Consider the following 24,342-nt stretch of genomic DNA (forward strand, 5'->3'; position numbering starts at 1 on the left):
GGGCATCTAATAGGATCTAATCTGTGAGGAAAGAGTCTTATAAGATTTAAGGTAAGTCCAAAAGATTTGATCATAAGGCAGAAAAGTGGGATTTATTTGAGGAGAAATTTTAAGTGCACAGAGTTTTTTTAATTCAACGCTGAATCTCTCATAGGCTATGACAAGCTCATGCTGTTTGTGTAGCCAGTATATTGCTTTGTAAATTTCCTGTATGATTTTTTGAAGGAACATTAACATACGCAGATGTTTGTATATTCTCTATTCTGAACATATGTAGTCCCTCAATAATGAAATTGTGTGTTTTTACAGTTTAACATAAGGTTTGGCTTTACTTAATTTGTATTTTGTTTTATAATCTATCATGAGTATAATTTCTACAATTAATTCCCCTAATTGACTTTCCCATTGTGGTAAATATTTGTTCAGCCTTTTAATGAGAAACATGATGCCAGCTGTGTTCTACTGCCAAAGAGACTGCCTGAAACTGAGGACAATCAAGTCAAAATTGAGCAAATCTGTTGTTACAACTGAAAGCCCTTGCTTTCCTTTTCCTTGCTTTTGTTGTTTTGTGGTTTGTTTGATTTTATTTTCCACTTGTTTTTCATATTTCTTTGGGGTCATCTGAAGTTCATGCCTGGCTGTGGGCCTCATTATTCTGTTTATTGACAGGTTCTTTACAGGCACTTGTGTTAAGAGGGCTCCAAGCAGTTCATGATGAGTTATCTTTGCATGATCAGCCTCAGAGTGGTTTAGAAAGATGTTTCAGGGCTTTGTTAAAAAAAAAAAGAAAGGAAGTGGAAGCAGAGTGATATTGTCCCATTACCCCCTGTTACAATATTCAGAGTCATCTGAATAGATCATCCAAAATTGCTACAAAGAGAGTGTTCAATAAAAAGTGGATTTTTTAAAATCTCTAATTACAACAAAACAAGAGGCCTGACTGACCACAGCAACTCATCTCAGCTAGCTTTCACTTTGTCAAGGTGAAATTCCTACCTTCTTACACAGAGCATGCTTCCTCACTGTGCTCTCCCTCAGACTCAGAAAGCCAAGACAGTAATATAGAGCAAAACTTCAGTTCTCTCTGTGTTTTATATAGATCGATCTATCTAGATATATAGGTATATACATACACACACATAGTAAATATAAATTAAAATCTCATTGCTATGTGCTGTTTCAAGGTACTGCTTCCTTCTAGCAAGGAACTATTACTGAAATCTCTCTTGTTTCATGTTAAATGGAAGTGACATGCATCTAAAATGTCATATAAAGAGTGAATTTTCACTAGTCTTCTTAAAAACCACGAATCATTAACACCATAGAAAATTCACTTAATTTTTATTACTCTTACTGAGAAACATAGGTGACTTAAAAAAAGCCATTGTAGAGAGAAGTTCTGCAGAATTTTCTCTCCTTTGAGAATAGAAAGATGATTCTTCTGATTGACTTCAATTGAATTAGCATGTTCTGTCATGAGCAATCATGTTGCAAGGATCCAGCTGTCCAAAACACAAAATTATGGTACTAGATTAATTAAGTTCATAAAAAAATGTAAACCCAAGTCTGTAAAGATGCATTATTAGGCAGAATTTGTGGAATTCAGTTCACGTTGAGTAGGATGTCTGATCTACCCTCTGCTGCTAGTAGGGGACCTTCTCTGACAGCTTCTCTTATGTATTGGTATTGTCTTTGCCATTTATTGCCATTTTTATAGTTATTGTTAGAAAGATCTTAACATTTAGTCTGTGTTCTGAAGTAATGTGCTGATTGTGAAGATCAAGTAAAATGTACTCAGTGGACCATCCAGAATGGTATGTGCTTGGTTTCAGTATATAAAGAGCTAGTTTCCTGAGAAAGGGGTTTGGGGATGGGTAAGCAGTGTGAGAGCTTCTGTTGTCTAGCTAGTACTTAATTTGCTAAGATGGTACATTTTTTGGAACCTTAGAGGTTAACGTCTTCTATCCCTTTTTTCCTTTCTTGTTTATCTCCGTTCTCTTTTCAACCTTGTCATTTCAATATCTAGTATTATAATATTATGTATTATCAAGTATATATATTACAAGTGGGTAACTGATGTATGCTATGTGACATTTGCAGTAAAGAAAAATATTTCAAGTGGACAGATCTAGGGAACATTTTTCACTATCTGAAATGTATGGTGCTTTCAGATATACTCTGGAGACAGAAGCAAGCAGTTTTTCAACACTAAATATTTTAAAGTCACAGATTATGTAGGCAACTCAGTAAATGCATCAATAATGTTTGTTTCCCAGCTTCTTTTGAAAATTTGCCCTTGATGTATCAGAGCCACTTTGAAGAGATTGGGATGCGATCTTTAATCTTTCAGAGTAGCTGTAGAACTAAGGAAAACTTTGTCCATGTTTGATGTCTTAGAACTACTTGGGCTGAAACAGAAAAGTTAACATTTAATGCTGTGTATCTTCAGCAGAATTATAAGATGAAACTGAAGTGTTTGATATTCTGAAAGTTTCTGGACTCTGGAAGAAAAGTTCAGCGTTAGAATGTGTTAGTAATACAGAGGGAGCTACTTTGTTATTGTAACAAATTATTCTTAAACTCTAAAATCTTGTGTCTGTCAGGTAGGCAGCGAATTGCTATTCCATTTGTGAGAGCCCTCCTGGTGTGATATCCAAACTTTTAAACAGCAGTTACTTCTCATTTAGTAGCAAGTTGGTTCTCATTTACAGCAGTCTTCCTTCGACAGTTGGACCTTTTACCGTGCACATTTTTACCATGAAACTGCAGGCAGTAATTATTTTTAAAAGAACCTGTCATCAACTGGAGTGAATTCAAGTCCAGGCAAAAGCTGCAGATTTGCAACAGAGATAGGCACTTGTCCCAAGACAGAATTGTCTGGGAGCTAATAGGGCAGTGGGGTTTTGTTTTTCTTAGGTTCAAACACCTGTGCAGAGAAATACTGTATTACTTGTTAGCAAACGTTCTTTGCTGGAGAGATTAATTGAGAAGCATCTTTCAAGGCTCTTTTATAGTGAGAAAAGATGAGGTGCTGTAAATTCAGATCAAACTATTGAATTTTCATGGGTGAGGGAGAGTAGTACATATTAGGAAAGCACTAGACATAGCTATTCTTTGAAAATGTGTGTGTATATGTCTGTACATTGTGAAAAAGAAATTTAAGGAATTTTTCTTTGTTTGAAGAAGACAGAGATCTGATCCTCTGAACTAATCAAAGAATGTCCTTGTGTGAGACTACATTGTTCTAGGAATGCCCACCTAAGTCATTCCACATCTTCTATGTTCTCCCATTTTATTTGCATGTAGTTGAAAATGAGAGATAAGAAAATGGGTTTCCAGGAAAATTATGTTCACTATGTTTCCTGCATTATTTTGGAACAGTGATGTTCTTCACAGATAGTTTTTCAATTGCTATTAAATAATTGATTTCTGGTGGGGGAAAAATATCTGGTTTAGTTAGTTTGTTTGGTTGGTTTTTGTCTCCTTCAGGTAGAGATAACAGATATTGAAAATGAAGAAAAAAGATACCATCTCTTCCTGGGACTTCTGGAGTCCAGTCAGAGTCTGTCTGAGTTTCAGCACTTGGTCTTGCTGCTTCAGGCTTGGCCACCGATGGACAGGAGCAATGGGTGAGTGTTTCTTCAAACAGCCATGTAAGAAAAGAGTTCAAAGTCTTGCTTGATATCATGTTGTTTTCAGTCAAATAATTCAAACCTGGCTGGTAGGAGTGCATCCTTTGGAAGGGGTCATACTGGGAGGAATAAATGGTTTATTTAAAGCAGAGCTGAATCAATCAGTTTCTTATAAAACCTGTGTATACACATATGTAGTCTCTATCATGGAGGAAGGCAGAAAAACATTTTATTGCCTGAACTGTTGCACAGGAGAGTGTTCTATCTACCTAATTTTCAAGCTACGTGTTTTGCTCTTGTTTTTAGCAGTATAAACAGAGTCCATAAAAAAAGAACAGAAAGTTCTCGCTATTGTTGGATTCAAAGTTACACTTTGCAGAAAGGTCTCTGAAAGGTGATGATGTTCAGATGGATGTGGCAGACAGTCTGCAGGAGGCTTGGGAGGGTAATGGTACCATGAAATGGCACTTCTCTTGTCTAGACCACCGCCTATTATTTCTGTCTCTGAATAAAGCATCCAAACCAATTTAAGATTAAAATAATTATAAGATTTCAGAATTGCACCCATCAAAGTGGATATTAACTGGAAGTAGTAATTTGGAACATCCAGACTACATTATTTTTTATCAATTCTTTGGATTTTTTCTGTGATTTTCTGAACACATTTGAAAGTATAGAATACAGCAGCTAAATTTTTTAAGTGCTAATCACTTCTAAGATACAAGGATTCAAATAAACTTGTGTAGAGAGGCAAGGATCACATGTCCTTCAGAGAGCAGTAATATTAATAAATTTTTGGCTAGCCGTGTCTGACAATAGTTAGGTTAGAGTCATTAAGGGGTGTTTATTTTGGATTACTTAGGGGTATTGATTACAACCTATTTTAACTTGGGGACTACATTCACACACAAAGTGTTTATCTGCATTGATTTTTCATAAAAGTTAAGGCTTATCTTTTTCTGAAAAGTAACTCACTTATGTATGTGTAGAGAACTGGTGGGTTACAAGGTAATCTGTAACGGTTTTTCACATTCAGGCTTGCAGTTTGTTTGAATTTCTGGATAAGCATTAGCCTAAATTCTTTAGTGACAGTTTTACAAGCCAAAAATTGTTTTCAGTACATTAAGAATTACAAGGACTGCTGTGGGATCTGTCACAAATTCATATTTCAGCTTGCATTTTAAATTTTAGTTTTGATTGTAATTGAAAATTGGATGCCTCATTGTGTGCGAACTGTCAATTTTTTTAATCTACACAATACCTTTAACAAAAAACCAAAACTTAAAGAACAAAAGATCAACTGAAAAACTGCTGCAATTAGCTAAACCTGTTTTCTTTGTGTTGAAAAGAAAGACAAAAGAGATGTGAAAGGAGAGCCCTTCTTGTATATGGGCAGTTCTTGTCTACTGTTCTGTTACAGAGGACATGAAAAAAATTACGTAATTATATCTATGCCTTGGTATTATGTTCCTTCAGTCTGACTTCCTAAATTGAAGAATAGAAAGAAAAAAAAAAAAAAGTGTAGTCACAACTAACTGTGGATCAAATTTCAGAGGGGGGATACCTCTTCGACTTCAGCGATCTTGGAAGTGAAAATTTCTACAAATATTAGGTCACCTGTATCATAACTCTTTTAGAGTCTAAAGTAGGTATTATGGCTCCTAGGCAGCTGCACAGTCAAAATTCTTCCCTCTTCTCCCCCGTTCCATAATTCCACATTAACAGCATTGAGCTATGCTTAGCAACCTAGGGCTTTATGTATGTATGAGTATATGTGTTACTGAAAAGCGTATCTTTAGGATGATTGGGAGTAAAGAACAGGAACTCTTTTGTTTGTGGTATTTTCAACAATTTCATTTTAAAGCAAATTCTGTTAACAAATTTTTTTGAGCAAAGAAGAAAGCATCAAGAAGTTAAAACTATATCTATTAACGTGTTTGTTTACACTTTACTCTTTTTCTCCTCCTCTCCTTCAGAAGAAGGGTCATTATTGCTTATGGTCTCCAGCCAATATAACTATCCATACAGGAACTGGGAAGTTTAAGTGTGAGTCATGTCAATACTTAGAACTTAGGTTTTCAATCTAGCAGTAAATATCTAAAACTTAAATTTTAATATAGATCTGGAAAACACAATATACAATCTGTAAAGGTTTAAAATGGAGGAGAAATAAAAGAACTAATGTTTGAGGGGGTTTTTGGTAGGCTTTTAATTTTTGTAACCTCTGTGTTAGTAAGTCCATACTTCATGTTTTTTTGAGTTCTTGTTTTCTGAAACAGTCCAGTGAAAACAATACTTATTATCACAGGCAAGATTCTTTTCTTGTCATAATATTCCATGTTTACTGTGTGAAAACAGAGAGGTAGCTTGGTTGTTTCAGTCAGGATTCAAAGCTCTACACTTCTTAAAATTTTATTTTCATACCGTTGTTATGCATGCATGCTTCTCCACCCAGATGGCTCATAGTCAGATGTCATTTTAAACATTTCATAAAAGTGTTAAAAAAAATTATTGACAGTACCTGAAGCTCTGCAGTCCTTTGGAACTTGCTGCCTACATTCAAAAAGCATTCTTTATATTTATTATAAATATTGATAAGGTGTTTTGGAACTCAAATAATCCCAGTGTTAGAGACTCAGTATTTTAGTTCACTTTTTTAATTCTTAATCCTGGTTTTTCCTCTTTTGGCTTAGGGAAAAAAATTTAAGGTGTGGTTTTGAAGTAATTGCTTTTTTCATGATGAGAAATAAATTTTTATAACCACAGTTACTAAAGTAAAATTCAGGAGAGAAGAAAATTGAATTTTGCCTGTAGGTGTCAGATTTTGGTACCTTAATTTTGGTTTTAATTAGAGATAGCAGATAGTTTTAGAGATAGCAGATAGTTGTTAATAATGCACAGGAGTATTTGAAATACTTACAAGGAATTGTGATGAGTAAAGCTTTATATATGTAAATTGTATAATCTGATACGTTTCTTAAATAAATTTGCATATGGCAAGCCTTCATGGCCTTGCATCTTTCCATTTATTTTTGTGTTTTGTAGTGTGATTTTTATTTCCTTTTTCTAATGGAAAATTCTTAGAGATTTTCTTAATGTGCTCCAGGGGCAGCAGCAATAGAAATGGAAATTCATTTTGACTCTGTGCCTCTAAGCAAGAAATGGATCACAGAGCAGGAGTTATCCCTTTAACCACTGGCAGAGGTGGAAATGCTGTTAGAATTCACAGATTCAGTGCCTCATGTTCTGTTTGTTGAATAATCTGGCATCTTGGGGTTCAACCCATCACGTTGAAAGGAGCGGAGAGGAGGAGCTCTGCTGTTCTCAGCCAGACTTCTGACAGCTCTGTGCTCGGTGACTGTGACTGATGGAAAGGCTCAATTAAGTTGTCAGAAGGAAGAAAGACAATGACTTCTATTTAATTTGCATTCAAAGGTCCCCAGTCCTAGCTTCTCTGTCTGGTTTTTGTGTTGGGCTGTAATGACAGCTGCGTGTGGGGCTGCTTTTACTTGTTTACAGTGTGTACTTTTGATAGTGGACGATGAGCAGAGAGAACTTTTATGTATAAAACAGTAGATATTGGTGGTTGTCCTCTCTAGAGCTGTCAGACACTTGGTACGTCAATCCAACAGACTCTCTTAACAGACTCCATTTACAATTATATTAATGTGTTGCTGTAACAATTGCTGCAAAATAATAACTTTGAAAAGCAGCACTTTGACAGCATTTTACTGCTTCTTGTCACATGTACTAAATGAGTATCTTAATTTTCACTAAATTATAATACCAAACTGCCACTTTTGGTCCCTCTGTGAGTTGTTTTTTTGTTCTTGTTTTTCTTTTTTTTAAGCTGTAGTGGGAAGTTTACCATGTCTTTGGGATGCTGATTACTGACCAGAGAAATTGATGGGGTGATTTTTAAAATGCCTCTTGTGCTTTCTTAAATTTGTGCACAGATGAACACAGAGTTTGTGTTACTGTGGCTTAATACAATCATTATATAAGCTGTAGTTTTGCATGCTTTTAGCCCACTGTAGGTGGGAATTGAAATGCTTCAACTTAATTTACATTAGAAAAATGGCAGTGTAGGTGTGTTCCAGTGTTGTGCTTTGTGCTATCATTGAAAAGTAGTCTGTTACCCATTTCTGTCACTGCATCCACTTCTAGCCAGTACACCTATTCCTAACAAAAGTATCCAAAATATCTCCATGATCTACCAAATAATGGCTGTAGGTGAAAAAATATAAAAATGTTGCATCAACAGAAAAAAAGCTTTGCAGTAAACACTGCCTTTGCTATCTTGCATGATGAAATTTACTTGTATCTATGGTCTGCCATCTATTTATGTCTGATTCTGTAATAGTGACATAGCGTGAGGTTCTGTGTGGATTTAGAAGAACATTTTAAATATGTAAAACAAATGTAACTGTATCCATATCTACTAGCAGAGTTCAGATGCATGTAATTTCACTTCCTTACCCTATTTGGATAGGCTGTGGAGAAAAGTTTATTTTTGTTTATATTCATTGGACTTGTAAATTAAAATGTGAATCTGGCAATATATTTTCCTCTTGGAAGGAAGAGACAGATACTTGAGAAACAGAAGCTGTTAGAATGTGATCAAAGCAAACAAAATTAGGAATGCTGGATTCTTGTCACCCCCTCCCTCGATACCACTCTGCTTGGGAAATCATCTGGTGTAAAGCCAGGAGAAGATCCTGTGCTATTCCAATTTCATCAGTCTTTATCTGGTGTATAATTCCTCAGGGTTTGTAACAAGCATGTCATAATTCCATGTAATTTAAACTTCTTTGTTGTATTGAAAGAGTGATGGCATTATGGACAGTAACTTGTCTCAAAACTTTAATCTTCCTTTCATGAAGTTGTGCTTTTAAGACACACTTGAGAAACAACCTAAAGAAAAGGGTATATGTGTATTTATAGTCTATATATATATATCTCTTTTTTTACTGGGCAGATCATGCACAGATGGTAATCCCTGGGTAAAACTGGGGACTTTTATGCTGCAGAGGTGCCCTCCTGAAGAAAAGGAGAACACAGGAAATGAAATTTTGAAAATCTGCCGTTCTTTGTATGAGACAAAGCACATGCTCCCTGTCAAGGTAAGTTTTAACTTTGGGTATCATGTTAGAGTCCTGTTTCAAGGTCCCAGCTACAGGTAAGATGTTGCTGTATTGGATCAAGTCCAATGGAGAGCTAACAGAGAGGCTGAGAACTGGTTCAGTCTGTCTTGAGAAGAGATGACTACAAGAGATCATGTCTTTAAGTAGTCAAATGAGGAAATAAGGAGAGGAATTAGAGTCAGTCTCTTTTCAGACATGCTCAGTTAAAGGACAAGAGGCAATAGAGACATGTTACATCATCAAAAACTCTTATTGCACCCAAGGGAAACATTTTTCATCTTTAAAGTGGTGGGTGATAGTAGTGGGTGATATCCACCCACTAGAATGGGTGGATGCCTAGAAGAGACAGCGAGAATCTATCTTTACAGGTATTCAGGATTTGACTGGATGATGTCACAGGCAGTTTGGTATTGCTGGACTTGATTTGAGTTGGAGGGTGGTTGGATTAGCTGATCTTTGTAATTATGTTTCAGTATAATTTATTCTGTAATGTATTTGTAGAAAGACTTTAATAATCTATTATCATTTAAATCAGTGTTGCAAAAACTGTTACTTAAATTATCAGTAATTCTCTTACTAATAAATGCTTAAAGGTTTAGTCAGGAACCCCTGAAAAACATGGTGATTGAAAAAAACCTTAATGTACAAGTGATTACTAAGTAGTAATGATAATATTCTAACTTGTCTTCCCTAACTATGTATGCATACTTCAATACAAACATCTCTTAAGTATAAAATTATTGAATTGTTTTGTATGTAAACAGTGTGTATTAATGAAGACAGACTGGAGAAGTTCTTAATAAACTTCACACAATTTCAGAGTAGTGCATATTTTTAGTAAGCTGATTAATCTCTTATAATTCTCTTTATGCAGTCACTGTCTGTTATAGAAAACAGCTGATGGTAGGAAGAGAAACAGAACAAAAACAGCACATTCTGTTTAAAACACAACGGTGGGTGTGTGGGTTTTTGTTTGTTGTTTGTTTGTTTTTTTTTTTTTTTTTCTAGTCCAACACACTGATTTGTGTCAAGTTCAGAAATTTTTGTAAAACATGATTCCAGAAGGGGGCAGTAAGCTGAAATGATAAGTACATTTATTAATTTATTCATCCCAGCAAAACTCTTTGGTGGAAGGCAGGTCTCTGTATCTCTTGGACTGGCATAGTTATATGTAGCTTTTCTTTGTAAGGTGCTGAAATTATGCATTATAGCTTATAAACTCATAGTCTTAGAGTGCATAGGAGTAGCTGAACTTCGACAAAGTAGAATGGTCTGCATCACCTCGGTGACCTAGGGAGACAAATCCCTGTGAATGTCACTGTCATACAGCAGTCAGTTCACCAAGAGTTCTGCTCAAGAAGGGTCATGGTTTGCATTTCTCTTAGTTGGGTAAACTTCTCCATGATTTCCATGGCAAGTCACTGTTTAAACAGAGTTTTGGTATTGGTAGACAGCTTTGGTTGGAGGTGCCTTCCTTTGGTTTTTTTTTAATGGTACAGGATGTTGAAAGAGCTCACCATGTAGGTATGACTATACAGGTACAGATAAGAAGTTATTCTGATCTTCAAGGTTTGAACAGCCTTACTGAAGTAAAATATCTTTTTATGGCTAGAATGCTGTGCAGTAACAAGGAGTTGCACTAAAATGTGTAGCTGTACAGTTACTTACAAACACAGGCTGTATTCCTGTAAGTCACTGCTTGGGAAGAGGGGGAATGGCATGTATGAATTTAAATAATTTATTTGTATGTATGGCTGCAGTACTTAGGAGCTCAAATGACAGATTTGCATTTATGTGGCTGAATAAGATGAAAATGTGATCACTGATAATTAACCTGTTTAGATGATTTGACAGTAAGTACACTGATTAAGATGACAAATCTGGAATGATGGAATTCTAAAAACTGAAACCAGATAGTTATCATGAAAAACATTTGCCATTCAAGTTCTCTCCCATTACAACCTTGCCAAGTTCAAAGATTGTAATGGAAAACACATGTAACTTCAATTCTAGTGGTCTAGAAATTAGGAAAACCATCTTCGTATATAGTCGTGAAGGATTTAACTTTTTTTTTCATTCCATATCATACTGGTTTATCTAGTTTTTTAAGCCAAGTACTTTTTAAATGTATTTTAGATAGTTACATAGCTTTAATCTTTGTATCTTTGTCTGTGTTTGCTTTGGGGGGGGGTATTTTGTGGGGTTGTTTTTTTGTTTAGGGTTTTAATTTGCATTATTCAATGGATTGATACCTCCATTCCTTTTAGTGGAAGAAAGCATTGTTTTATTTGCCTGGAAGACACATGCTTGGACTGTCCAGCATCTTCACTGTCTGATAAATCTCTTTAGAATGGGATAAATCCTCCTTCCCCTGGTAATTGTTAAAAACATGAGTCCTCTGAATACCTCATGTCCTTCTCTCAGCCTATGGGTCATGTGTCAGTTAACATGGGAGAATGCATCTAGTACCTTATCTATAATTACCCTGGGGTCCTAGTGGCTATGAGATACTTCTCTCTTAGAATAATACAGCACACAGTTGCTCTCCTTTTTTTCTAATTTTTGTAGCTAGTTTTTCCTGGGCTTCATATATTATTTTAGATTGTGTGATTTTGTTGATACACAGTTGTGTCTGGTCATTTTCTTCAGATAATGTTGAATCTAAATGCTGGTTTTCAGTCTGTTTTTAGCCTCTCCAGACATAATGCTGTTTGTACTCATTATCCGGCCCTTCAAGCCATCCATGAAAATCCTGAATAATACTGGACCCAAAACAGACTCCTGTGACATACGGTTTATTTGCCTTGCTGATGTCACATTGAACCACTTATAGCTGCATAACTAGATAGAAAACAAAAGTTGACATACAAAATTTTCAACTAAATCATGGTAATTCAGATTTTGAATGGGGCCTTCCCTTGACCCTCTCACAGATAACGTCAAACCCCCTCTAAGCAGAGTCTCTCATGGCAGGCAGCAGACACTTGAATGCTTTCAAGTGCTCACTGCAGAACAGAAACCCACTTACATTGCTCTGAGAAGTGCTGTGGGTGATGACTTTCCTTCCTGGGCTTGGGTTTTCAATTCCTGTCCAGAGCAGCCCTGTAGTCATTAGTGGCAGTGATACAAGTTGATACCTGTACTATTTGGATAGTCTTTGGTGGATGGCAAGCTGTCCTGTCCCTTCCTGTGAAAAAAAGAAATGCAATTGTTGGAATGTGTATTTCTTCTTCAAAAGAGCTTATGGTTTCTTCTGTACTTGGGCATGGTAGTTAAGACCGAGTATGTCTGCTAGACATGCTACCATCAGGCAGAAAGTTATTCCGCTTGTCCAGCTGGTTCTGAGAGCGGAATGTTACCAAGCATGGTAAAATTGCTGTTTTGCTCAGATTATGTATTTTACAATTCTCAGAATTTATTTTTCTGAATATTGCTGTGAATACATATTTTCAAGAAAATAACTGTAGAGTGAATCCACAACTTTTCATTCAGTAAGTTTGCTGGAATGGCAAGTATGCAGCTCAGTCCAGTGGAATATGAAATTACTAGAAGTTTAATAATGCTCAGATAAAGCCCAATGTATTTATTTAGTCTTTTTATTCCTTGATCCACATCATATCATTCACAACAAGCATGCCCATTCCACTAAATTGGGATGAGCTGTTGACTCCCTCAAGGATAGAGAGGCCCTGCAGAGAGACCAGGACAAATCACAGGGATGGGCAATCACCAACTGTATGGAGTTTAACAAGGGAAAGTCCCTGGGATGGGACTTTCTGCACCTGGGATGGGACAAGCCTGGGTTTACAGACTGGGGAATGAGAGGTTGGAGAGCAGTGCTGCAGAAAGGGGCCTGAGAGTCCTGGTTGAACATGGAGGGGGCAGGTTGAACGTGAGCCAGCAGTGCCCTGGCAGCCAGGAGGCCATCCCTGTCCTGGGGGCATCAGGCCCAGCATGGCCAGCCGGGCAAGGGAGGGGATTGTCCTGCTCTGCTGTGCACTGGGGCAGTTTGGGGTGCCACAATCCAAGACATTAAAGTGTTAGAGAGAGTCCAAAGGAGGGCCACAAGGATGGTGAAGGGCCTGGAGGGGAAGCCGTGTGAGGAGTGTCTAAGGTCACTTGGTCTGCTCAACCTGGAGGAGACTGAGGGCAGACCTCACTGCAGGTGCAGCTTCCTTGTGAGGGGAAGAGGAGGGGCAGGCATTGATCTCTGCTCTGTGGTGACAGTGACAGGACTTGAGGGAATGGCCTGAAGTTGTGTCAGGGGATTTAGGTTGGATATTAGGAAAAGGTTCTTCCCCCAGGGGTGCTGGGCACTGGAACAGGCTCCCCAGGGAAGTGGTGACAGCACCAAGATGGACAGAGTTTACAAAGCGTTTGGACAGTGCTCTCAGGCACATGGTGTGACTCTGGGGGATGGTCCTGTGCCGGGCCAGGAGCTGGACTTTGATGATGCTTGTGGGTCCCTTCCAACTCAGTGTATTGTGTGATTCTAAGCATCGACAATCAGTAGCAGCACTGAATATGAGTTTAAAGGAACAAGTCTGAATAAGAGAACAAGGCTTACCTTAGTGACTCAGAGCTTAGTGTGGTGGAATATATCCTTCTAGGCTATTTTTCTTTAATTTATATAATAAATTTAGAAAAGACTGAGCAAGTACAGCCAGAGAGCTCCCTGTCCCAAGCAAAGCCACGTGTCTGTGCAGTACATTACACTTGGAGTATTTAATGTCTTCTCATCTTCAAATAATAGTTAGGCTTTTAGGCTCACAGCTGCTGAAACTATGCTACTAAATGTGTGGATTATCTTGGTCATTAAATTATTACAGTTATCATTAAAGTTCAAAAGACATAAAAAATACATGACTTGCATTCTCTTAGCTTAATATTTAGCTGATGAGCTCCTTTGACAATTGCTCTCAAATTGTTAGAGTGAAACAAAGAGCATCTCTTAAGAGATGGATACCATTTTCAATGTAACTACCATACAATATCCAGAGTCCCTGGTGTAAAGTGCCTTGGAAAATGGGACAACTGTGATGGGCCTCCTTGGGAAGTGGTTGTGACAAGCAACCTAAATTCTTGGAAATGACAAAAAGGGGAAGGGAATTTGGTTTATAATATAATTTGGTTTATAATATAATTTGTAGGTTGAAATACTTTTTGATGTATAGATGAACAAATCACTACAATATTGTGGAAAATAAAACAGCTGTCATGTAGGACATGTTGTTTGGTTGTTTAACTAAGAGACAAGGTAAAATTTTGGAAGAGCACAGTAGATTTGTGGAGGTATGTTTTTTTTTTTAATTTAGAAGGTATTTTCTGGCCAGTTTTGTCTTGAAGTTGTGTGATGCCAAATTTATGGTGTATTATCAAATATAGGAAACTAGATGAATAATGTAAACTTAATTTGCTAAACTTTAATTGTGCATAAAATATGGTATAAAATTTTGAGCTTTTTGCAACAGAAACATTATTCAACTGTGGTATGTGCTGTTATTTCCTCTTTATTTTGTTCTACTTTTCTGATTGCAAAATGTGTCCGTCAACATTTCTTCCTGTGTTTTGCAGTATTTCAGTAAGAACAAATATGTTAGTCTCACAGAGAGCTGTGGGACTGTTCGTTATTTTTCAGTATAACTCCTGGTTGTAATGGTGATTCAGTACCTGCCTTTTCTTAATCTAACAAATGTTGCACTTTAACCAGTATTTCACATTTTTAAAATTTGTTCTTTCTAGTTTCCAAGGATGTGTTTCCAACAGGGAGTTGATTTGTTGTGGAAGCTTGGTTTTCATTTTGCATTTGACATAAAATTTTCATAAATTTTATTGTGAATGATGATGTTAGTACCTTCAGAGATCACACTGAGAGAATCTACTTTTTGTTTCAGTGTATAAAAGAATTATGTTTGCTGCTGCTTAACCAGTCCCTCCTGCTGCCATCCCTGAAACTGCTGGTAGAAAGCAAAGACCAAGACCTTCATGCTGTGGCACTGGAGCAGATAACAGCTGTTGCTAAGGTATGAACAGTTGAATGAACCACCTTTCAGAGGCTGAGGTAGTAAGTCAGCTCTTTTATCTTGGTGTAGTAAGCAGACTGCTGTGACACTTACCACTGTTACGGTTTTCCACAGCTATTGTGTCCACAGTGAGCAATAACACAAGGCTGGTAAGAGCTTCTGTACATACTTGAGGTGATTAAGCCTCATAGCATTTCCTTTAAATTACTTGGTATGCTGCTTTATGCCAGTGTGGTGGGACAGAAGCTGTTCTGATACATGAAGTAGACTGTTACCTCTGGGTTCATATTCCCTCACTTTGGGGTGTTTTAAGTGATAATAGTATGTCAGATGACTCAGCTTGTTTCTGACAAATGTGGCATCTATTTATATACACTTGGAGAGCTGTTATGTCACTGTTTTTGATGTGTTGGTATGTTTGGGGACTTTCCTGCCATTCTAAATAGACTTGATGCCAAAGTTTCTGGAGAAGAAATCTGAATACTGTCTTTTTCTTTGGACAAGAACTGAAAGACTTTGAATATTTGTCAGTTGCTATATAACATTACATAACTGTTTTTTCCCTGTGTATTTGATTTTCAGCAAATAAGAAGGAACACTTAAAAAGATTAAATTTAGTCTCCTAACCACAAATTTTCTGAGTTTTTTTGCAAAACAATTGTATAAATATTAATCACCAAAACAATAGGTTATTGATTGTTTTCTTTTATCATCTGCATTTTTAGGTTTTATTTCTACAAAACAAGGCTTTTTGGTAACTTTTAAACAAGATGATCTCATTGAAAAGCAAGCACAAATCTGATAATCTGATATATGCATGCACTTTCTCATCTCTGTGTTCTTAATGGCCTTTTAAAATTGACTTCTTTGTTAACAGATGAAGGCTGCATATAAGTCACTAATTCTGAAGCTTGTCAGCAGGATAAGTGTCCAAATACATTATATTCAACTATTTTTAAAGCATAATGCTGTGCAGTAGCATTTTCTGAATGGTTACTAATTGTATTGCTCTTGAAGCTGGCCATTTCTTTCTAGTGTGCTCCAGCTTTCAGTTTCCTACACTCTAGGCTGATTATATTGGAGTTTTAGGGCCAGGAACCTTATTAGCTTCTTGCTAGTATAAAGCACTTTGTATACCTGTTAATGCTCAAAATAATTTTGGGTTTTTTTGGCTTTCTTACACAGGAGGCAGCTTGATAAGTTGTTTCTAGCTTTTCCTTCTAAATTCAGTATTAATTTGAGCATACCGTTCTATAAGAGTGCTGAATAACCTAGAATTTTTGAAGCAGTTAGCTTTGGTCTAATGCTTTACTATAAGTCAATGAAGATTTAACTGTTGACTTTATTACATCAGGCATAGAGCTTAGCCAGTACCTGGAATGTGACAGTGTTAGAAAAGCAGCTAGTACAGAAGAGTGCTGTGCTAAATGTAAAAGCTGTTCCTATATTGTATAAAAAGTACCTCTTACTCCTTGTTTTATATGCATCTCTTAAGATTACATTATTTGCTGTTGTACTGAAAGACCATATATTACTTAGCCATGCTGATGTTGTTTATTCAGTATAATTTTCTATTCATGCTTTTTGCTTTTAAAAAAACAGTATTCAGATAATTAATGCTTTTTGTCAAATTCAAGATTAATTTTTCATAGGAAGGCCATTTCTGCTTACATTAAACAGGAGACAGACAAATAACATCTGGCAGAGGGGAATCATGGCTATTGATTCCCCGATCCAGTGCTAGCACAGCTCCCAAACATGGCTGCGAGAAAAACACAGCACTTGCTTGCTGATAGGATGTATTAGTTAGCCATTTGTTGTATGTTGCTGACAGCTTTATGGATGTTTACAGTTAAGGATGATGCTGAAGTGCTGATACTAGAAATTGTACAGCTTTTGCCTGTAATAAACCAACCAAGTTTTTGCGTAAGCTTTTTTGAAATTGCAGACCCCTCTTTTTATTGTGTATCTTTAAATGAACTGCCACTTGTCTTTTCTGAGTAATAGAAATAACTGTTCTTCCCCTGTGTTGTGTACTATGTAAGTAATATAAAAACACCAGTTTACCTAAATAACCTTATTACTACCAGTAGAGCCCTTAAAAGTCAGATTGTTTTTTAGAGGGATTTCAATATTGTCTGTGCACTGTGCACTTTCAGAGATGAAAACTGATTTTTATACATCTGAGAGAGCAAGTAAATATTCTATTGTCTGTTGGTACCTATAATGTTAAAACAGCTAACAAGTGGGGGTTAAAAAAGCAATGCAAATACTTGTTCAACCAATATTTTAATAGAAAGTGGAACAAGAAAAATGTTGTAGTCTGAAAAAATACTTTTAGCTTCATTTGCATGTTATAATTTCAGTGATGAAGTACTGAACTTCATAACATGTTTTACTGAAAAATGTAATATGAAAAATCACAAATTTTGTGTGGAATAATGGAATTTCTAGTGTTCTCCAGTGTATGCCATTTATGGCTATTCACTAAATCTTTAAAAGAAATAGTTAAATTATAAGCTAATGGTGATTATGATAAAATATCTTTCTCCAGTTGATTTTTCCAGGTTTTTTTATGTCACTGGTTTCTTTTCCCCTTATTTATTTGTTCTGTAGATCTCTACTCCAGGAAGGAATAAAAAGCAAAGCATTTTCATCTCAAATAGTATTGGAGAAGGGAATACTCTGGGAAACAGTGGTTTCAGTTCTTTACTGCTCTTAGGTCATCAGCAGCCCTTACCTTTCATAACTTGTGTGTTTTCTGATGCAGAAGTTATGGGTGAAATTTTGCCTGTTGGTAATACCAGAGCCTCTGGATGCCTGCATAAACAATGCTGATGGGGAATTGGATCATCTAGTTCCAAACCCTGCATGGGCAGGGACACCTTCCACTGGACCAGGCTGCTCAAAGCCTGTCCTGGCCTTGAACACTTCCAGGGTTGGGGCATCCACAACTTTTCTGGACAACTGTTCCACCCTCACAGTGAAGAATTTCTTCCTAATATCCAATCTAAACCATTTAAAGTAAGAGGGTTGGTTTTCACTGGCTATTTCCTCTTGTCCTATCTCTCCATGCTCTTGTAAAACATCCCTCTTCGGCTCTGTTGTATCAAAAGGCTGTTGTATGGTCTCCCCAGAGCCTTTTCTTCTCCAGGCTGAAAATCCCAGCTCTATCAGCTAGTCTTCATAGGAGAGGTGCTCCTAAGATTGTCTTCATGACCTTCTCTGGACCCATTCCAACAAGTCGATGTCTTGTGCTGGAGGCCCCACATCTGCATGCAGTACTCCCAAGTGCCTCTCACAAGAGCAAAGGTAGCACTTGAATGCCTACACTTCAGTGCTTGAAAGCAGTATTAGCCAATACTTAAATAGGAAAGTCAAGGAAGAAAAGTTCTCCTTAATGCAATTATCCCCATTGGAGCTTTTACTCATAACCATGGACATTGTGTGTGGGCATCATGCTAAATCTACACTGACAAATTCTGCTGAAGGAGAGATGGATATGAAAAATGAAAGCTGCTCCCATTTAAACCTTCCAGATTTTATTCTAATGAAAAATTTATCACCCCTAGCATAGAGTTCTGATAGGCATAATGATGTTCCTCTTACATATACACTCTGATTCTGTCATTATTGTGGGTCATAGTTTATTTACACAATATGGAAAATGGTTGGGTGTTAATTTGTGCAGAAGATAACCTTCACCTCTGAGACCTGCTTAAACTGCAGTCAGCTGCATTCCATATCACTGCAACAGTGATTCTGGGATTAGCAATAGGCTTAGTTTTATGGCCTAGTTAGGGTCTTGGGATAGCAAGGGCTCTGCATCTGCAGGCAGATCAGAAGTGATTCATTAGTAAGATCTTGACTGAGCTGTCTGCCCGGAAAAAATAACTTTTTAAAGCTGGGATAGTAAGGTGGTTGTTTTTTATTTGCTGGGTTTTACTGTCTTACAGACTCAAAGGAGTGATTTTGAAAATGAAAATGTAGTGTGTTTAGGAGTCTGTATCTACTGTAGTCTGCTTTGGTATGTATGGCAAGCAAAAATTATTCTGGAGGTTGATTTCCATTAATATTTAAAAAAATATAACATTTTGAGGATCAAAATTCCATCTGGAACAGCATCCTGTCTTGAACAGATGGAAGAATTACAAGTCTAGTGAGGAGTAAGAATAGGGCAGATGTGCAGGCTCTTTCTCTGAAATATTACTTTCCAAACTTTCGGTTATTTTTGGCTGTATGTATCTGCTAAGTAATTGCCAGTGGTTTTCTTTCTTGCTTTTGTGCAATTTCTCTTTAGACTTGAATGTGCTTTTACATCTTGAAGTATCATTTGACTGAGAATTCAACAGTGAAAAAGGCTATTTTTTTATTTTCTTGTAATCTCATCCCACTAGATTAATTTGATGCTTCATATTATTTAATTTCTTAATGATATAATATTTTTAATTAATCACTTTATAATTTTAGTGATGTTGCTATGTGCCCTATATGCCCTCGAAGCCATCTCTTTTTTAGATTGGAGAGTCATAGTTTTGCTGAGCAATTTCCTGCATAAAAACTGACTATACTCTGTGGTGTATTTCTTTAAAAATACATGGTTTGTGTGTTTGCCTTCTATATTGTTTTAGGTGGATTTTTTTTTACTTTAATGCTTGTTGTTGTGATTTAAAATTAATTTTAAATAAATGTAGTCTTAAGCTACATTGATTTAATTTTAAAAAATCTTACAGTTCTGTTTAAACAGAGCTCTTCAGTGTATAAGCTGTCTCAATTAAGGTTTATAAACATGTATCAATTCACTGACAATCTCTGTAGGTTGTTATTTTTATTTAAACGATTGACTAGAAATGTCTCTATATGTGGAATTTATACCCCAAAAATCGACATGATCTGGAGCTGTAAAACTGGTAAATAATCAATTGAGCTTTCTTTGCTGCCTATTTTTAAATGCAATTCTCATTAAACCTTAGTGTCTCTGTGTTCTTCCCACACCTGCCAGACACTACATGACTGACCACAAATGGTGGAACAGACAGTGGCCTTAACTGCATGAAATGCATTCACAGGGTCTGGTTGCCATCATCTCCATCCAATTGCCTGGAGACAACTAAATTACAAAAGTTTCCTCTTCCTTACCATGTCTTCAGACAACTTGCAAGTCAGAAAATGGGAAATGTTAATCATTTTAAACCTACTGATCTCTTTGGGCCTAAGGATGAGCTGGGGCACAACCCAAGAGCCTTTTTGTGAGCTGTTTTGTTACATGTGAAACCATGCTGATCTCATTTCTTTGTGAGTGCAGACAGGTTTCTCTGCTTGTGGGTTGCATGAGCATCTTTATCCTTGCAGTATAGCTCAGATGTTTAATTGTTTATGCTAGGAACAGTCTTCTTTCAGATTTGTCTCTTTCAATTTTGTAGGTTTCTGGTATATAAAATCACACTAATCTATAGCAGTTTTTCCCAACTGAATAGTAGCCTAAAAAAAATTAAATTAAACCTTGCATCTGCTGTCAGTCTCACTACTGTAATAACTATTTGCATTTTATGTTAATAAAATCAAACAGTGAAACCCTGTGTAAAGTTTCATTCTACATACAAGTTAACAGTAGAAGACACAGAGCTTTGAGGTGGAAGAGAATATCCCTTCAGTCTCATTTCAGAAGAGATGGCAGCTGTTTGGATAATGGCTTACTATGCTGCATGGTGTGCTGCAAGATACCAAACACTAGAAATTTTTGAATCAGAATTGTTTAGGTTAGAAAATACCTGTGAAGTCTCCCCAAGTCTAGCTGTTAACTCAGCACTGCAAAGTCCACTCTAAACCAAATCTCAACCACTTCCCTGGGCAGCCTGTTCCAATGCTTGACAACTCTTTCCCTGGTAAACCTCCCCTGGCACAACCTGAGGATGCTGCCTCCTCTCCTATCACATCTTAATTAGGAGAACAGGCTGACTCCCATCTGACTGTAACTTCCTTTCAAGCAGTTGTAGAGAACTATAATTCCCCTGAATTCAGGGGAAATTCAGATTTCCCCTGAGCCTCCTTTTCTCCAAGATAAGCAGCTCCAGATCCCTCAGCAGCTTCTCATACGACTCAGTCTCCAGACCGTTCTCCAGCCCATTGCCCTTCTCTGGACATGCTCCAGCACCACAAGTGTCTTTTTTGCAAGTGTGAGGCCCAGAACTGGACACAGGATTTGAGCTGCAGCCTCACCAGTGCCGAGTGCAGGGGACAATCTCTGCCCTGCTCCTGCTGGCCATTCTATTGCTGATCCAGGCCAGGATGCCACTGGCCTTCATGGCCACTTGGGTACACTCTGGCTCATGTTCAGCTGTTTATTGACCCATTTTATTTAATGATCAGCCTGTCTTCAACAGGAAAACATTTCTGTAGTAAACTTTTGGCAGTTACTAAAAAGTTGAAGACTAAGATTGGATAGCCTAAAGGCTGAACATCCCTACAGTTCTTAGAACGGTTTTATAAACTGGACCTTCTGTGCTAATTAGATTAAAAATGGCTTGATTACAACTGTAAAGTGTCACTGCCAATTAACCTTTATGCAGTAGTTATGTCCTGTGTAGCAGTTGAATTGCTCTTCAAGGGTGCTAAAAAACTTACCATTGAGTGTTTATTACTTGCTGTTACCCTGGTACCAGTCATGTATGTTGGCTCATAATTTTGATAGAAAATTAAGCAGAAAGTAACCAGGCAATTTACTTTTTCCTTTTAAACTGAGAGATGGTTTTGTAAATGTATCATAATTTGATTTGTTTATTTGTAACTTGATAGAGTGCAGTAATTGAAAACTGATTGTTGTCTAGCCCTCTTCTGGTCCTGTTTTTCTCACAGAATTATTTGGGTTGGAAGGGACCTTAGCGATCATCTTATTCTAATCCCCTTTCCATGGACAGGTACACCTTTCACTAGACCAGGTAGCTCAAAGCCCCATCCAACCTGACCTTGAAACACTCCCAGGAATGGGACACCTGTAGCTTCTCTGGACAATCTGTGCTAGTACCTCCCACCCTCACAGTAAAGAATTTATTGCTAATACCTAATCCAAACCTGCCCTTCTACAGTTTCATCATACCTCCTTGTCCAGTCACCTCATGCTCTTGTAAAAAGTCCCTCTCCAGCTCTCTTGTAGCCCCTTTTAGGTACTGGAAATTGCTGTGAGTTGTCTCCAGGGCCTTCATGTCTCCAGACTTAGCATCTCCTTCTGTCTTCATAGAAGAGGTGTTCAGTCCTCCAATCATCCTGGTGGCTGTCTCTGCACTCTTTTCAAAATGTCCATGTCTTTATGTTGGGGATCTCAGAGATGAATGCAGGTTGGGAGAGCAAAGGGACAGAATCCCCTCCCATGCCCTGCTGCCCACACCACTTGGGATGCAGCATAGGATAGGATTGACTGGCTTTCTGGAATGTCAGAGCACATGGATGGGTCATGTTGCAATTCTTGTCCACCAACATCCTCAAGTGCTTCTCCTCAGGGCTGCACTCAGTCCATTCTCTGCTCAGCCTGTAGTTGTAGTTGTGCTTGGGATTGCACCAACCCAGATGCAGGTCCATGCACTAGGATTTGTTGAATTTCATGAAGATTGCTCAGGACCACCTCTCAAGCTTGTCAAAGTCCCTGTGGGTGGGGGTCCCTTTTTTGATTATATGCAGTTGTTCTATTGTGCCTCATTAAGTGGTAAGTTAACACAGCACTGTATTTCAAAGAACCCAGGAAGGACATACCAAAATTAACTGAAATAGAATTTAAAGTATTCTATAGTGTTATTTGTAAAGCTACAGACAAGATTCTCAAGAGAGTATTATGCTCACATATATCAAGTAAACACATTTTTTGTGGCATCCAAAATATCTCTCAGAGGTAGCAGCTCTGTTTCACATCTTTCAGTATGTTATACTCTTTTGAAAATCTCATCCTTGCTTTGGGTGCTGCTTGAGTCTGTGAATGTTGCCTGTCATATTAACATGTGAAATGCAATGTAATATATTAATAGAAAGTGACCAAAATGTAATATACTCTACTCTGACCTTCCTCAGAGTGTCATTCTTGATATGGAGCTAAATAGTGTGATCTGTGCTGCACTGGGACTGAAAACCTGTGAAAAGTCTATAAAGGTAGTTGTGTAATCCCAGGCTGTTAAGCATTCTTATTCCTTAACTTTGTGCAGGTCAGATATTTATATTAATGTGGTAGAGTGTTAAAGACATGCCTTTAAATATTCTGACATATGCAAAGCATGTATCCCTGTAGTTAATCCGTGGGGAATGCTCCTCTCACTTTGAAGGTCACACTGTGCAGTCAGAACTGTCGTGACATGTTCTGGCTGATGGCTGTATCTGGCAATTAATTTTTAATTACTTTGAATTTCTCTTTCTTTGTAGGTTGATGGTTCCACTTGTGATGCTGAAATACTCTCCTTGCTCCTCAACGCCAAGCTGGTGGTGAAGTGCATGTCCACTGCCTTCTGCCCTCACCTTATTGACCACCTCCTGGCTAACCAGGGGCAGGGAGGCTGGGATGTGGAGGAAATTGCACAGCAGCTTAAGGAAGCAGGGTTCAGTGCAGAGGCCGGGTCTCTCCTGATGGCTCATCGAGGGACCCATCCTGCACTCAGGACTTTTACTACTGCCCTCCAGGCTGTTCAGCACTGGATCTAAAAACGTTGGATTTATGCATTTGTCTGCATTTTTGCCAGAGATCTTACACAAAAGGGAGAAATTGTTGCTCTAGTAAAGTAACAAAGTGAGTTATTACCTACATTTTGTAGAAAACACACAGCACACAGAAAATTCCCATATACTTCTAATTGTTTAAAAAACTATTGCTGCAGACTGTATCATTCTGTTGTATGATTAGCAAAGCGTTGAATTTGATCATCCTTTCAGATCAAAGTTAAATGGTTACACTCAGTTACATATAAATGAAACATTAGTAAGGTGGCAGGCTATATACAATTTGTCTTAATTTCTGTAAGTAATTTACTCTTGTCATAATGTAAAACTAATGTAAAAATACAAAGATATATATGGAGCAAAAAAAGTCACAAGAGTGATTTTTTGAGAATTTCAAAACCTTAAAATTCAGTATTGTGCAATGTTGTTATCACAGCTTTTGTTTGCAATAAATTAAATATTTTGCATTTAATGTACTATCTCTTCTTTCAGCCTTTTAGATAGATAAATATTTTCTTTCAGCTCCTTTTCTGAAATTCCTGTCTCTCCTTAGCGATGTTTATTCATGAGGACAAGCTAAAGTCTAAGAGATATTTTTTTCCACCATTTCGGAAACCCCATCTTACATCCTGAACATTTGTTGATACCTTTGTGAATGTACTTTCAAAGTATTTATTTATTTTTCCTGAGTTATGAAAAATTGCATAAATATGTATATTTGCAGAATCACAGAATATACTGAGTTGGAAGGGACCCACGAGCATCCTTGAGTCTAGCTCCTGGCTCTGCACATGACCATGTGCCTGAGAGTAGTGTCAAAGTGCTCCTTGAGCTCCGTCAGGTTGGTGC

The 24,342-nt window shown here is 37.4% G+C and overlaps 1 protein-coding gene across 1 annotated transcript in view; it reads left to right on the forward strand.

Annotated features, from left to right (window-relative positions):
• Window positions 1–23,965, forward strand: part of NBAS (NBAS subunit of NRZ tethering complex) — a 158,525-nt gene extending 134,560 nt beyond the window's left edge. Inside the window, exons 49-52 of the mRNA XM_068183435.1 lie at window positions 3,490–3,629; window positions 8,611–8,755; window positions 14,671–14,799; window positions 23,203–23,965. Coding sequence (XP_068039536.1) covers window positions 3,490–3,629; window positions 8,611–8,755; window positions 14,671–14,799; window positions 23,203–23,478 — 690 coding nt within the window. The 3' untranslated portion in view covers window positions 23,479–23,965. The remainder of the gene's footprint in view (window positions 1–3,489; window positions 3,630–8,610; window positions 8,756–14,670; window positions 14,800–23,202) is intronic.
• The last annotated feature ends 377 nt before the right edge of the window (window positions 23,966–24,342 follow it).

Source organism: Anomalospiza imberbis, chromosome 3 (genome assembly GCF_031753505.1).
Source record: "Anomalospiza imberbis isolate Cuckoo-Finch-1a 21T00152 chromosome 3, ASM3175350v1, whole genome shotgun sequence".
Lineage (NCBI taxonomy): Eukaryota > Metazoa > Chordata > Aves > Passeriformes > Viduidae > Anomalospiza > Anomalospiza imberbis.